The following is a 16,541-nucleotide window of genomic DNA, read 5'->3' on the forward strand; positions in this document are numbered from 1 at the left end:
GCCCATGACATGCTGGCCCGGAGATGGGTGTACAAGGCGCCAGGCTGAAGAGGGAGCAGCCCCCAGGGCCTGGACTTGCTCTGCAGTGTGGGGAACCGAAGTCCGCTCGGAACATGCACAGAGGCCCCTCGCCCTGTGTGGGCTCCGGGGGCTGTGGTCCAGCCCCACCCCCCGCCAACCCGCCTGCCACACCTCAGCCGGGCTCTCACCCAGGTATGCGCCGTGGTTCTTGAGCTCCTCGGGGAACTCCTTCAGGTAAGACTCGCGGTACGGAATGACCTTCCCGCCGCTGGTCTCCTTCAGCACAGCTCCGTTCCAATCATAGGCACCCACGGCTCCCAGGAGAATCCCGTCCTGGCGATGAGAGGGGATACACATCAGCTCACGCCCTCCAGGTGCTCCTCCGCCCCCAGCTGCTCCCCCGCCCCCAGCTGCTCCATCCACCTCAGGCACCTTCTCCCGGGCTTTTTATTCAGCAGCCTACGCTTCCAGCTGGATTCTTCGTTTTGGATGAGCTGAGGAGACCTTCTGACCCCATCTCATTCTTAGCATTAAAAAGGATGGGATTTTAGGAAAGAAGGAATATGCTAGGAACAAATTCCAAATCCAGGGTGATAATCTCCAATCACCCTTGGGTTTCAAAACCCCTCTAGGATACTTCTTTCTGATACTCCTTCTAGCTGTGCTCCCTCTGCCTTCAGCCTTCGTCAGCGTTCCTTTGCAGTGTCTGAGTTGTGTCCCTGTGTGTAAATCCTGCTCCCCGTGCATTTCTTTTATTTATTCATTTATTTATTTATTTATTTTTTTATTAACGGAAAGAAAAAAAAAAGAAATTAACACAACATTTAGAAATCATACCATTCTACATATGCACTCAGTAATTCTTAACATCATCACATAGATGCATGATCATTGTTTCTTAGTACATTTGCATCGGTTTAGAGGAACTAGCAACACAACAGAAAAAGATATAAAATGTTAATATAAAGAAAAGAAATAAAAGTAGTAGTAATAGTAAAAAACAACAACAACAAACAAACCAACAAGCAAACAAAAACAAAAAAAACCCTATAGCTCAGATGCAGCTTCATTCAGTATTTTAACATGATTACTTTACAATTAGGTATTATTGTGCTGTCCATTTTTGAGTTTTTGTATCTAGTCCTGTTGCACAGTCTGTATCCCTTCAGCTTCAATTACCCATTGTCTTACCCTGTTTCTAACTCCTGCTGGATTCTGTTACCAATGACATATTTCAAGTTTATTCTCGAATGTCCGTTCACATCAGTGGGACCATACAGTATTTGTCCTTTAGTTTTTGGCTGGATTCACTCAACCCGTGCATTTCTTGAATAAAAATTCACTGAGCGACAGGGTAAAATATATGGATAGGAAATAAACAAATAATAGGGGGAACAAAGGTTAAAATAAATTGAGTAGATTGAAATACTAGTGGCCAGTGAAAGGGAGTGGTAAGGGGTACGGCATGTATGAGTTTTTTCTTTTTTCTTTCTTTTGCTGGAGAGATGCAAATGTTCAAAAAAACGATCATGGTGATGAATACACAACTATGTGATGACATTGTGAGCTATTGATTGTAGCCATGTCAAGGATGTTTGTATGTTTGTTCACTGTTTATAATAAAAATACTTTTTTTCAAAAAGTAAGAACTATTTACGATCAAATAAATGTTATATGAAAATTAAAAAAATAAAACTCACTGAGCATCTACCTTGTGCCACCAATTGCTTGATGTTGGAGATACTGTCCCTGCCCCATAGAGCTCAAAGATGCCAAATGAATACATAAATAAACATTGTGAAAAACGTGGTGAGGGAACACCACAGCGAGGTCTAATTTAGGTTGAAATGGGGGCGGGGAAAAGCATTTTTTCTTTTACATGGCAGGCACCGGGAATCGAACCCAGGTCCTCTGGCATGGCAGGCAAGCATTCTTGCCTGCTGAGCCACCGTGGCCCAGAAAAGCCTTTTTGAGTAAATGTTCACCCAGACACCTGAATGATATGACAATTCAGAATGCAGAAGGGCTGGAGGCAGGGAGAGCTTGTGCAAAGACCCTGAGGCTGGAGAGAGTTTAGAGCTTTTGCTTTCGAGATACTGAAAGCAGTTTGGTGGGGCTGGAGCACTGAATGGGAAGGGGAAGAGAGGCTTGAGATGAGGCTGGACAGGTAAGCCAGGGGCCATGTCCACAACAGCAAACGCCCCCAGGATAGCAGCTTGGAAGGTCTTGCTTCACCCCCACCCCCACCCCCACCCCAGCCACCAGTTTCAGGAGAAGAGGATGCTGCAATGCTTGGGCACGCAGGTGAGAACCTCTGACTCCCGGAGGGGAAGCTTTCATGTTACTGCCTCCAGGGTTATTTCTGGAGTATTGGATTGACATGCTTTCTGCTCCTCCCCGGCAACCTGCCCCACCCCCACCCCCAACTTAAACAATGCACACACTAGTGGGTGCAGAAAGACAAACAGCAAGCACTTAGAAGAGGTGGTTACCAGGGGCCAATCGGGAGGGGCCTGGCGAGGGTAGAGAAAGCTGGGAGGGGGCTTCTTCCTGGGTGAACTTGATGTTTAGGGGGCTGGGGGGAGATTGTCTGTACCCCAGCACAAGCTGGGGAAGTCACCTCTCTCTCCCAGTGACCGCTCCCTGAGCCTGGCTGGTCGGCTGGGTTTGAGGTTCCCCTACCACTTGAGGCTGGAGGTGTTCAATCTCCCCTGCCCTTAAGCAATGGTGCAAGTTGAAAAATATGATTTTGAGTTTGGTGCCATCAGAGCCTTAACCAAACACAGGCAGGGTCACCAGGCACTAGATTTTGTTGTGGTTGGTGGAAGGGGCAGCTGTGCTTCCTTTTCTCATTTCCAAGGTGTCACTTTTAAAGAGTGAAGTTGTTTTTATCAAAAGCTTAAAAAACCATAACACTTGGGCAGGCCACAGTGGTTCAGTAGGCGGAGTTCTCGCCCGATTCCCGGTGCCTGCTCATGCAAAACAACAACGAACAAACAAACAAAAAAATCCGTAACACCTATTTTGAGTTTGCTGGTCAATATTTTTATAACTATAAATAAAGCTGGTCTTGGGGAAGCCTGATACACTTGGTTATGTTTAATGTTGCACTTTCTAATTAGCCTTCTTCCTGCTACTTGGGGGCGGGTGCAGGCTTCAGCTGGGAAGCTCTGACAACCTGCCTGGGCCAAGGGGGGCCCAGGGCCTCAAGTGCTTGCTGTCGGCAAAGTCACTGCCTCGCACTTAGGGTGTGCTCCGTTTTTCGTGGAATTCTTTCTCATCCAGTCACCTCTCTGGGCCCACCAAGGCCCTGTGAGGCAGCAGGAAGATGTTCTTTATCTGTACTTGAAAAATGAGGCTCAGAGAGGAGAAGTGACTCACCCAAGGCCACACAGCATGTCAGAGGCAGAGCTGGGAACACATCCAGGTGGGAGGGTTAGGCAGAGAAGAAAAAACCCAGCTGCTTCCCCAGAGCCCTGTATGGATCCCATTTGGGATTTTCCCATCTGAATCTCGGCTAGGGGGAGAGCACTGTTGGAACTCTCTTCTTTTCCTCCTTTTCTCTGCCTGCTGAGTTCAGTTTGCAGCTGTGGACCAGGCGGCTTCACTTCACAGAGGGGCCTTTGAAGATGAATTTTCATCTTTGCAGATGATAGGTAGCCTCTGCAATGTGCCAAGAAGGGTTGGCTCAACCCAGGTGCTTGGGACACAGCTGGAGGAGACCCGTGATGCTGGCTCACCACATGGGGTGGGGGTTTGGTAATTCCATCAGGATTTGGCAGCCCTGGGCTGGGTGACCCCTGCTGTTTTAACCTTTGCAGTGGCTTCAGTCCTGGCTCCCCAGTGGGAGTCAGTTTTGGAGGTCCTTTCCTGAGAGTGAGTTTGTGGGGAGGGGGATGCAGGGAGAGCCTCACTGGTGACAGGATGCACTGCGAGGCGTGGGCTGGGGCTGAGGGGGCCAGCGAAGGTGACCCCAGAAAACCTCAGCCAACATGCTTTTCCCAGCTGTGGAAGCCCAGACATTTTGCGTTTGGAAAAAATCTAGAAGGGCAAGGCCGACCCTGCCACCGAGGGGCCACCAAGGGCCAAAGCCTTGATAGAGGAAGCCCAGCTGGAAACAAGCCTCAGGCATTCAGGGGGCGAGCAACGCTCCATGCCCTGGTAGCTTGGCACTGGCTCCCTGACTCATGGCCTCCATTCCTCTGAGGCCACCCAGGCTCCTAGCGGCTATCTCCAGGGTGTGCCTGGGTGGCCTTGCACACGTGGACCGTTTGCACAGCTGAATTTCCTGGAGCTTTGTGTAGCAACGAGGAAGTTGGCTTGGCCAGTTCCATACCCTCCCCAGGGGCCTGCTGCACACACTGCCCGATCCTGCAAGCTCAGCCCATAGCTGCCCTCTGACCACCCCCTGCATCCATCCTGCCTTCCCAGCCATACCAAATGCTTTCTGGGTGGGTGACCACATCTCCTAAAACTCAGTGTTCAGGCCAGCCCATGGCCACAGACCCCAGCTTGGACACAGCCTGGGGTGACACAGTGGTTCCCAACTGGGGGTGAGTTTGCCTCTCTCCCCCAGAGGACATGTGGCAATGCATGGTGGCATTCCTGGTTGTCACAATTGTGGGAGGGGGAAAATAAGGGAAATGTATTGGCATCTCGTGGGTAGAGGCCAGGGATGCAGCCAAACATCCTACAATGCAAAGGACAGCTGCTCTCCCCCTACCCTCCCACCAACACAACATTATCTCACCTAAAATGTCAATAGTCCTAAGGCCAACAAGCCCTGGTTGAGCGGTTTGAGCATGAATCCTGGAGTCAGACATTCCTGAGTTCCAGATTCTAGCTGTGTGACCCTGGGCAGGTTAACCTCCCTCTCTGGGCCTCAGGTTTCTCAGCTGAAAAGTGGTTTTGTTGTGAGAACTAGCACTGTGACTGCTAAGCACTGGGCTTGCAGTCAGTTAGTACTTGATACAAGGTGGCTTTTTCCGTTCATTAATGCATCCTTAGAGACTCCTGAGGAGGCTGGGAATTGAAGAAAAATGAGACCTCACAGCCAAGCTGGTGTGACAGATGTGTACTCAACGGTACAACATCCCCAGACAGTGTGCCTTTGCCCTCCCCCCACCCAGCTGCCAGCTTCCAGCATGGTGTGTGGTGAGGGTCTCCCCTCCATAGAAGGGTTGAGAGCCCACCGGGGGTCTTTCCTGTCCACAGCCCATTTAAACTTCCTGGCGTCCACCCCTTCCTCAGGCTCCACTTTGAACTTGTTGAAAACAAGTTTTCCAATAACAAATCAGAGTAACTAGTTAAAGCACAATCCACCCTCTCGGTAGTATGTTCGGGCACTAAGAAACCTGCTCACACCCTCTAGGGGGTCTCCTCCTCTCTCACCAGCAGGTGGAGCCAGACTGCCCCCCTCTTTCTGTAGCCTTGCCCCTCAAAATTCAAGAAGGTCTGGAGAGAAGACTTGGGAGGGCAAAAGTACACTGTTAGGGAGTGGGAAACATCTGACTGCTCCCTCCAAGTCAGAAAGTTGGGAGTCTCTGGCCAGAGGTCTCAGGAAGGCAGAACCCAGGATTTAGGGCACTGGGCTCAGGAGGACCAAATGAGCAGATGTGATTCCTGCCACCAGGAGACAGCTTGCAAACAATCCTTGCAAACCTTGGCTACCTGGCCTCCTGGGGGTGGGGCGGTTGGGACAGCTGTGCCTTCTTCTCCAGGGCCAAGGGAACTTTCCTTTCAGTGTCACCAAAAAGGCTTTTAGGGCGATAGGACCTGATTTCAGGACGCTCAGGCAGGGTTTTTGTGCTCTAGATGTCAACTCCTCGTCTCACCAATATGAATCAATTTCTTTCATTTTTCACTGAACCAGAACTGCAAACCTAGTTCAAATGCAGAACTCGGAGGAAAGACTACACCTTAAGGTTTCAACAGCTAAGGACCCTAGGTAAAAGCTAATAATCTTGCCTATCCAGTCGCCTGCCTGAGGAGGCCTGTGAAAAGACCCAAGAGGCACAGGAGGGTGGTGGGGACAATGGTCTGGGAGGCAGGTTGCTTCTTGACCTGGACCTGTCCCAAACTCTACCTGATGGCTGGTCCTGCCGGACGAAGTGCCAGACAGACAGCCCTCACTCATCCTTAGGTTCAAGGAAAAATGATCTCTTCCCATTTCTGGTGAGTCACCAATGTTTTTGTGTAGATGAAATTCACCCCCATAGAACTCCTTCCCTTTGTAACCTTTTCTGTCAGGGGAGATTTATGGACGCTGCTGTAGGAAAGTAAATATGAAATTTTCTCAGCTAAGCCCTTGGATTGGAGAAGTTCCGTGACAGCTCTGTCACCCAAGGGCATCTCTTATTTGTAGCCCTCCTCCTCCTCCCTCCACACCTTGCCCTCACAGCCCACTTTTGAGGTACGCATCCCTTCCACAAGCTTTCTGGCAGACTCAGACAGCATGTTCTTGATTACCCAGCTTGACAGGGAGGTCACCACCTCAGGAGGCAGCCAGCCCTAACAGAAGCCCCTTCAGCAATTTGTGATCTCTGTGTTCATTTCTAAACGCTAATGGAAACATCGGCTTAAAACATCTGTTTTGAGATTTGACCAGGGATCCATCGTTAGCCTTCCTGACGGCAATTTCTGGAATCTTCTCTTTTCCCCTTTTGTAAATCAAGAGACTGTTTTCTGGGATGGTTCCAGCTCCCCAGGTTTTTCCAATGGCTCTGACCTTCCATCAGCAGCCTGGGATGCAATACCTGTGGTCTGAGGCCTTGGACTTTATGAGTGGCTGGGTGATACCTGGGGTCTTCTCACCTGCCTTGGAATCTGGTCCTTCCTTTCCCTCATTGCTTTTACACTTGCTGAACAGAAGAATGGTTTTCTTGCTAAATAACTTGGTAGCAAACCCAGGGACGGTGAGCTGGGCCTTTCCTCTGACATCTGAGAACATTCCACTGGGGCCCTCTCCCTAGCACCCAGGAAACTTTCCTTTCAAAGTAACCAAAAAGGCCCAGGAAATCTGAAGGCTTCTTCATCACGTTTTCAGGAGGTGGATATCTGAGGCCATCGGTGAGTATTTCCCGAGGAGATGGGGCTGGCAGCTCGCTCAGAAGATGGACTCACCCTACCTTGGGATCTGCTTAGAGCAAAGCCGAAAGGCTGAGCCCACCTGCCCCTGATTGCCACAGAGGTCTGAGCAGCCCTGAGAGCTAAGAAGCTGGACTCCCAGGGACAGGATGGTTGCAACTGATGGCGGTGGCAGCCTGGCATCGCAAGATCTCTCTGTTCTAAGAAAGCAACGCAATGGTTGGTCTTAGCGCCGGCAGCCCACTGCCACTGTATCATCCCTTTGGGTTCTGCAGTGTTATCTTCCCCCTTAGGATTCAAATGCGAGTGCTGTCTTTTTTTTTTCCTTTTGTGTGCATGGTCCGGGAATCAAACTCAGGTCTTCTGCATGGGGGGGCGGGCATTCTAGGCACTAAACCACCTGTGCACCTGAGCATTGTCTCTTTAAACATCCCAGCTGATGAAAGTTTCCAGGTGACTGCCCCAGTTAACAAGAGCCAGGGTGATAGAAGAGCTGGGGTCTGTGTTCAGAGGATGGGGGAGAGGCAATCGGGGTCCCCTCTGGGGGGAGACAGAAAAAGAGCTGGGCACATGTATAAGGCAGGACATGACCTTGGCTCAATAGAAAGCAGGGGCTCTGAGCTCCTGGGTCCCCACTTCCCACAGGGGAGCCCTGTGACCCTGCAAGGCCTCAATGTCCTCAGCACACTGAGCTGCCTGGGCCATTTTCAGGGCTCATCTCAAGCCTCCCCAAATTCTTGAGCCTCCTCTTCCCTTTAGGTTCCCCGTTCCTGGACACACACGGATCACATCATTAGAAACAGGAGCGGGAATGGACTTATTTAAGAATCTTTCTCCCCAACTACACTGTGAGCTGCTCCAGCTGAAATGTTCCCTCAACTTTTGTTCCATCCTTAATGCCTGGTGCAGAGTTCAATACACAGGAAGATGTCCAGAAAATGGTTATGGGGTGAGTAAAGGAGATGGTGGGACAGTCATTCTTCCTCGACGTCCCTGACCCTGGACAGCTGCAGATTTCCTGCAGTCTACAAGCACAGCTTCTGCCGCTCTCCTGCCTGCAGCTACTGCATTCTTTGTCCCTTAGGACAAACCTTGAGATCTGCTGCTCCTGATTGTTTGCAAGTTGACTCCCAGTGGCAGAAATCATTTCCAGTTCATTTTGGGGCTTTTCACAGAGCCGTGCACATAGCAGCAGCTGACAAATTAAATCTAGACTGGTTAAATCTAATAAGGACTCATAAATGTCCTTGTTTTCTTCCGGACGTTTTCTCATCAGCTCTGATCCCAGCGTTGGGAGGCCACAGCTGGTCCTGCCGGAGCTGGGAATGGTGTGAATGGGTGCCCTCGTCTCTGGATGGGCTTCCTGGCCCCTTACACTCATGCCCTGAGCTCCCGAGCGCAGGGCTCTGGCCTTTGCATCTCTCCCAGCGTCTAGCACAGAGCCCAGCACAGAGAGGGCACTGAAAAGATTTGCTGCTGTGACCACCGAAACCGGGAGTTATCACCTGCGAACCTTGCAGGGATGTTGTGAGCATGAAAGGAGGTGCAGGAATTTTCTGGAAAAGTTTAAAGTGCTCTGCAAATGTAACCTATTATTACCACTACTATGATGATGATAGAGCAGTTGCATTTTCATCTCGTCGTATTGAAGACAGGGGTCATGCGATCACCCAGATGCAGCCCAGTGAAGTCTGAGCGTGAGTTGCCTTCCCGTCCATCTGCCTGCCTCATGTTGTGCATCTCTCCCCCCTTCCCTCCAATTCGGGATTTCTGACTCAAACCCCCAACAATGCCCCCTTGGCTCCTGCTCACAGAGCGGCTGCTCAGTGGGGGAAGAGCACGAGACGGACATTTTTCCTGCTAGCAGCACTTCAGCACATCACTCCACCTTTCCAGGGCTCAGGGTCTCCCTCTAGGAACAAGGAATCCCGCCCTGTCCACCTCCGAGAAGAGTTAGGAGAATTCGACGGGATAATGAAAGTGATTTATAGATAGGATGGACCCACAGACCTTTCCTGGAAAAGTAGGAGGTGGGCAGGACACACACACACACCCTAGGCTGCCTGTCTTCGTGGGGAGTGTGTCCTGACACCGACACTTAACAGCTTTCCCTACGAGGTCTTCCTAGGTAGGATTTTACAGGTCAAAAAGCATTTTCACAGACATCAACTCCTCTGGCAACACTGTGGGGTTTCCTTTCCAGCTTACCAGCCAGAACCAAGTGAAGCTCAGACAGGGTGAGTGACTTGCTGGTTCTGAGCCCCAGACATGATGTGCTGCTTGTGACCCTGTGTTCCCTCCCTCCATGGGCCAGCACCCCCAACCCTGCCCCCGGGACCTCTGTCATCCGATGCAGAGTCTGCCCAGAGGGGAGGCCCATGCAGGCCACCCGTGAGCACATCTGGGACATCTGTACACCCTGTAACGTCGACCCGGGGAGGTGCCCTGGCATGCACAGGCTGTCCCGGACAGGGACCCTATTAGAGGCACATACAATTGGTTTTGTCGCATTGACCTGCTTTTTGTACGAAGGCTCTGTGAACTGACTGGAACCTCAAAGTTACTGCAGAGCGAACAGAGACCTGGAGTTCCCACTTCCAGCCCCTGGGGTGGGGGTCGGGAGAGAGACCCCACAAAAGGGAGAGAGAATAAAAGGCAATCTGTGGGGGTGCGAGGGTAGTTCAGTAGTAGAATTCTCGCCTGCCATGTGGGAGACCCGGGTTCGATTCCCGGCCCGTGCACTTCGCCCCCAAACAAACAAACAAGCAAAAATTCGCCAAAATGGTGCTGCAGTAATGGGATACTCACATGGAAAAAGAATGAAATGTGACAGCACCCCCCCCCACACACACCTCCTGGGCCCCATATAGCATACAGAAAAAAAAAAAAAAAAGAAGACAATCTGCGAAAGGAAGGATGATTGCCTTAAAGAGCTGGGGAGAGTGAGAGGGAGTGAGCGAGCATGGGAGGGGCTGGTCCTCAATCCGCACTTACCTCCACCACATGCGAGGAAAAGCCCGTTTGTGACATTTCCAGCCCAAAGGATGTCTCGTTCTTGTTGGTGCCTAAAACAGAGGGAAAGAAAGACATCAGCTGCAGGCCCGAAGGCTTGGGACAGGCAGACCTGAGGCTCACCCACAGCTCCTGCGGCTAGGAGGCACCTTCAGGGGGCGCGGCTGTCTGCGGAGGGGGCCCTGAGTCTGAGCCCCCCCCCAGCACGAGCACACTGAGGGGCCCCCAGCCCCTTCCACGTGACAGGCGGGCTTAATGTTTGTAACCCACTCGCTTCTGGAAAAGGCTTGAGACAACTTCTATTACAGGGCATGTGTCCTGTTAAAGCTGTTAAAATCAGGGCAGACAACCAAGCAAAGCGTACAGAGACAAATAGTCTCCATTTTTAGCAAGAGATAAGTATTCTACATTTTGTTCACCCCTGTCGTTCACCAGCTCAGGCTCTAGGTGCCTTTGGACGGTTCCCAAACACCAATTCTGCCCTCGGAGGGACACTTGTCCATTTTGCATATTTGCAGGAAAGACCCGATGTATGTGGAAGCTCCTCTCCCCACAAAGGAGGGCCCCGAACGCATCCTCCCAGTCGCTGCTCCTGTCAGCCAACGGGACTGTTCTGAGGAGCAATATGCTGATTTGGATCTAAGCTCTGGTGTGAGTGTCAAGGTCACATTCATGCTCTCTATTCATTTATGAGGGCCATTTTTGTCTCTTTTGTGTGTGTTTGTATCTCCTCATTTCCAGAGCACTGCAGACTTCTCAGGCCCTGGAACACTGCCTGCCTTTTCTTTTTTGCTATCTTTCCATATGTCCGTCATTAGAAAGGCTCCACTACAGGATGCAAATGAGGCCTGTGCAAATAAAAAAATAGGGCTTAAATCACAGGGAGAGAGGCAACTGAAAGGAACCCTGTGAAAAAATGCTTTTGGCGAAGCATAGGGAATAAGTGTCTCAGGCTGTGGGGTCAAGGTTATCAGCTATAATAAAAGAGCGCCCATGCAATTCGAATTTCAGATAAACAAACAATAATTTTAAGATGTAAGTATTCCCAAATACTGCATTTTATGTTTGCAAAATACGCAAAATCTTTTAAGCTTGCCACCCTAGTTCAAGCCCCACCCTCTCCCCAAGCCACGTGAGCTTGAGTGGTCACCTAATGCCTCGGAGCTTCAGTAGTCTCAGCAGTAAAATGAGGGGACTATCAGCAAAACCACCTTTCGAGGTTATCTGTAAAACGCAGAGCCCATGTCCTGCACTAGGTAACGTCCAAATGTTGGCACTAATGGAATGTGCTGGTTTGAATCTGTGGTGGACCCCAGAAAAGCCATGTCCTTTAATCCTCATTCAATTTTGTGGGCTGGGATCTTTTTATTGTTTCCATGGATATGTGACCCACCCAATTGTGGGTGGTAACTTTTGATTATATGGTTTCCATGGAGATGTGTCCCCATCCATTCAAGGTGGGGTTGCTTACTGGAACCCTTTAAGAGGGAACAATTTTGGAAAAAACTTTAAAGACGACAGAGGAGAGAAAGCCCACAGAGCCACAGAGTTGGAGATGAAGAAAGAAAACGCCCCTGGGGAAGCCATTGAAGAAGCTTGGAGAGAAAGCTAGCAGATGTCACCATGTGCCTTTCCAGCTGAGAGAGAAACCCCAAACATCATTGGCCTTCTTGAATCTTACCTGGATGCCTTAGTTTGGACATTTTTATAGCCTTGCCTTAATTTGGACATTTTCACGGCCTTAGAACTGTAAATTTGCAACTTAAAAAAAATCCCCCTTTTAAAAAGCTGTTCTGTTTCTGGCATATGGCATTCTAGCAGCTTCTACAAACTAAAACAGGGAGAGAGGACTCATGCTCAGCCATTCCATTTGGAGGCTGCCTGGCTGAGCCCAGGGGCATGGGCCCCCCGGCATGCCCCATCACCTTCCAGGCTGAAGATCCTGTCCCCTAGTGCGTCGACGATGTCCTTCAAGGCTGCCTCGTCCGTGACGTTGAAGAAATGCTTGTCATCGGGGTCGCTGGCGATGTATTTGATTTCATTTAGAAACGTTTCTGGGTTGATCCCCCTGCGGTTGTAGTAGCCCAGGACCTGCCAGGGAACAGGGGCAGGGACGACAAACCAGGACCTAGCACAGACTGCGAGCCACAACCCAGCCGCGCCTTCCACCAGGCCTCTTTTGGATTTTGGAGGCGAACGCCTTGAGGGGCAAGAGAAGCCCCTCTTGTGAGCAGCGGTTCTGGGGGGAGCAGGTTGTAGGGGGTTTCTAGTTTTCTGAGGTTTTAGGAACTCCTTGGAAAGGGAGAAGAAAATCAAACAACAAAGCAAGGCTTTTGTGGGTCGGCCTGGGCAGTGCAGAGAGAGGCCTCGGCCTACTCTTTAGAAAAGGACAACGTGAAGAGAGGCTGGATTTAAGGCTCTCTCCATGGGACAGCCTGGTGCACTGGCCAGAAGATGCCCCCTTGGAGTCTCCAGGGATTGGTGGCAAAGCCTTTAGAAGGCAGGCAGTGGTGCAGGGCAGGGAGCGGGCAGGGAGGTGAGACGGGACTTACGGCCACAGCATATCTGGTCACATTGTCCCTCTCGCTTTGCTGGATCACCTTCTCCAGGTCTGGGCTGTCATGGGACTCCCCGTCCGTGATGACAATCATCACCTTCTTAGCTCCTTTCCTTCCACCCTTCTGGAAAGCCTCCGAGCTGGAACCCGAGCACAGGGAAGGCTTGTAAGAGAGAAGTGGAGATGGGGGCGGCCACAGAAACTGGGATGGAGTCCCCTTGGGCAGCCCAACCTCATAAATACAGAGAAGTAGCTGGATGGAGAAGCCCAGACTATTCCTTCACCAGCTGCTTGGAAACGTCTTGTATCTCCTCGTTTTTAAAAAGCGACTTTAAAAAGGTCCTTCAGTGTCCTGACCTTGCTGCTTTGGGCAGACAGACGAGGTCAGATGGAGACCTCCAGAGGCCCTAAATTACTGGTTTAAAGACCCAGCTGGATTAGAATCCCCAGGGAGAGTCTCATGGAATCCCCGGATCCATGAGATCAGACTCTCTGGGGTGCAGCCTGGGCATCAGCATTTTTCAAAAGTTCTAATGAACATCCAGAGCTGAGAACCCACTTCCCTAAGGGGATGTGCCAGAGTAATCCAACGTTCAAATCGCAACAGTCCACAAAACATGGGTGACGACAGCTGGCAAAGCTCTGTGTCTCCCATGAGGACTACTTGGATTCTATTTGGGGCAATATTAAATATCATAAATATTTCTCTTTCATGCTTTTCATTTGTTCCCAATGCCTCAAGCACGCACGCGGCCCGCCTGTTGGGCGGTCGAGCCCCTGGGACGACATGGCGGGAGGTTCACCCTCAGGGCTGCAGAGATTGCTCTTGCAGCTGGCAGCCCATCTACAAAGCACGAAAACCCAGCTCCTGAGCCATCACTGGTCTTGATGACTCTGTGGCCAAGCTCTCCTTTCATCTGTGTGTTTCGGAGAAATACAGACACGGTCTGGCCCAGCAGGTAGAATTTTCTAGTAAAGACCTAAAATTCATGTTGCTACTGGGCTCTGTAGTGGCTCCCCGGGATAAGGCAGAGCAGCCTGCAGATGTAAGCTCTGTTGTACCGGGTCACAGTCTACCATGCCACAGCCTCTGGTGACAGCGGTATCTCTTGTGACATGACAAGCTGCTGTGAAAGACTTGGATGCTGAGGAACTCACAAGACCTGGAATAAATTAGTTCAGAATGCTTTCAGGCTCCTAGTTCAAAGAAGAATGTTGTCTACCAGTCTCCTAGCGGCCCTACAATAGTCTGGATATGCTGATTTACAAAAATCTAATTTTAATATGAGCTGTGGATTAAAGGGCTTTAGAGGCACACTCGATGTGACTAGAGCAAATCTGAGATTTAAGGCTCATTTCAAAGAAAATTCTAGATGCTTCCATGACCTCACTGAAGGGCCAGGCCTGGGAGTAAAACTCCATGGAAAAAAGCGTGGGAGGGGAAAAATAGTTTTTTTTTTTTAATATATGGAGCAGAGAAAAATCTCAGGATCACATTTCCATATAATGGAATAGTGTGACTATCTGCAGGAATCATCAGACTTTAAACTGTAATTTTGTAAAGAGACTTGTGTTTGTTCCTTTGTAAATTAGAGTATGAATTCCTAAAAGCAGCGAGAGCTTTATGCTCACAACAGGTTCCATGAACCTGGAAGGCAGAGTGATCCCACTGAAATGTAGGTTAGATCAAAGTCTCTTTTCTGCTCAGAACCTGCACTCAGGAAAAGCCCAGGTCCTTACAGTGCTCTCCCCACCCCCCACCTCCCAGGCCCTGCATGATCTGACCCCATTATCTCTCCAAGCCCCTCCCCTCCTGCTCACTCTACCCACACTGGACCCTATGCCGATTCTGGAACAGGCAGGCACGTTCCCCTCTCAGGTCTTTTGTCTGAGTTATGCCTTCCACCTGGAACATTCCCCCAAGGGTGCTTGGCCAACCCCCCTCCTCTCCTTTCAGTCTCCTGTCGAATGAGCCTCTTGGTGAATGCTTTCTTCACCTCCCTGCTAATGCTAATTAAATACAGGCTCTCTCCAACCTGCTCCACTTTTTCTACCCAGTTTTGATCTCCTTCACACATACCATGTTTTTACTTTACTTATTAGTTTATTGTCTGCCTCCCCCTCTAGAAAGTCAGCTCCATGAAGGCAAATCTTTTCTTGTTTGTTCACTGATCTATCCCTAGTGCCTCAAACAGAGCGAGGCACGTAGAAGGTGCTCAATGAATACGTGCAGCGTGGGAGAAGGTACTCACACCGGTGGGATCACACCTGTGTTCATGGACTGCCAAGCCTGTTTCGTCACAGGCCTCCCCATTCCCAGCCATGTGTGGCTTCCCGGTCCACTTTCTTAACAGTGATAGTATTGTTATGTGATGACATCTGATGATACTCCTGTGCTCACGAACCTTCAGTGGCTACCCACTACTCCTTTTAGCTAAAACCTCATCACCCTCACACTCTGGCTCCAACTCATCTTTCCAACCACATGGCCCATACCCACCCACCCCCAGCAGGAACCTCATGCTGTAGTGGAAGGAGCATGGTTATATACTTTAAAGTTCCTGAGTTCCCTTATCCTCTGCCCTTATCCACATGGCTCTCTCTGTGGAACATTTTTGCCCCATCTGTCCCTGCTGGAATCTGATGGGTCTTCCTAGGGTAGACCAAATGCCGCCCCTCTTGGCAGTCTTCCTTCGGCATGGCTCTTTCACTCCTCACTGGGTTAGGCCGAGTGCTTGTCCAAGCCCCCCCATCAGGCTCAAGACCAGGGGCGCAGGTAGCCCTCCGGTCCATGACCTGGACCTTTGCACTTAGTAGGTACACAGAATATCCAGTGAGGAGAGAAAGCCTTTCACCTTAAAAGGCAAAGGCTGTCATTTGGGATGTGAATTTGGTAGGCTGAGAAGATGAGAGTTGCAAGCTAAACTTGAGGAAGAAGCTGCTCTCAATAGTGCTGATGAGTCATTAACTGATGAGTCACCCACGTGTAATGGGGTTGGGGGGCTGCAAACAGACACCAAAACAGTGGGTTCCACCCTCGTATGAAGCAATTAGGTTTGCAATGAGAAAGTGATAGCTCAGTGGTCAGTGGCTACCTCCTTGGCCCCACCTCATAAGGGCCAGCAGGAAGTCTCAGGGGTTCAGCCAGTGCACCCCCAATGATGGCAAAGCAGCCAAATGCCCATTCCTAGCAAGAAGGAGCAAGAGTGCATCTTTGCTTGGAGGAATGCTCATTTAGGAAAAGCTTGGACTAGTTTTATCAGTAAACAGAAACACACGAGTTGAGCAGTGACTTAACCATAGAGTTGTGAGGTCAGAAAAAAAATTAATCTTTTGACCACCTGAAATAATAATATTACTAAATAGCTCTTACATTGTAGAAATCTGTTAAACACATCAGCTGGCCCTCACTATGTGAGGTGGGATTATAAGGTAACGGGACTGAGGGCTCAATGAATGCAGCCGAACTTGCAGTCATAGGTGGAAAGTTTGCACATTTAAAAATCTAAACACCCTGGATAAGGTTATCATAGGAGTTTAAGCCTCAGTTTAAAAGATATTGGAAATCGCCTTTAAAATTGGCTGATTTCGGTGCTGGTCAGCAGAGTGTTTGGGACCACAGCAGCATTAGTGGAATAAGCATGCAGCCTTCCATGGGGACAATTTCCAGAGATCATATTCTTTGGAATGAATGTGGTTTGGTGTGTACTTTAAAGAGTCTGTCTCTTTACTCTGCAACTTCAGTGGCTAAATTTCACTCTTTCGTACTGCATCAATGACAGACGCATAACCAGGCATTTTGCAGCAATGGACCCCATGGACTTTTTAGCGGCAGAATGTATTTTCCAAAGTTGGCTGCAACAAC

General features: G+C 50.0%; 1 protein-coding gene across 4 annotated transcripts in view; it reads right to left on the bottom strand.

Annotated features, from left to right (window-relative positions):
* The window catches only part of ITGA11 (integrin subunit alpha 11), a 121,378-nt gene that overhangs the window by 36,027 nt on the left and 68,810 nt on the right, over window positions 1-16,541 (bottom strand). For all 4 annotated transcript variants that reach the window (XR_013162453.1, XR_013162452.1, XM_077128340.1 and 1 more), the window contains exons 8-11: window positions 12,672-12,816; window positions 12,045-12,210; window positions 10,102-10,172; window positions 210-354 (exon numbers count right to left, since the gene is read on the bottom strand). Coding sequence is in view for 2 of the 4 variants with exons in the window: in XM_077128340.1 (XP_076984455.1) it covers window positions 210-354; window positions 10,102-10,172; window positions 12,045-12,210; window positions 12,672-12,816 (527 nt within the window). In the remaining 2 variants the exon portion in view is untranslated. The remainder of the gene's footprint in view (window positions 1-209; window positions 355-10,101; window positions 10,173-12,044; window positions 12,211-12,671; window positions 12,817-16,541) is intronic.

The sequence above is a fragment of the Tamandua tetradactyla genome, chromosome 14, assembly GCF_023851605.1.
Source record: "Tamandua tetradactyla isolate mTamTet1 chromosome 14, mTamTet1.pri, whole genome shotgun sequence".
Classification (NCBI taxonomy): Eukaryota; Metazoa; Chordata; class Mammalia; order Pilosa; family Myrmecophagidae; genus Tamandua; species Tamandua tetradactyla.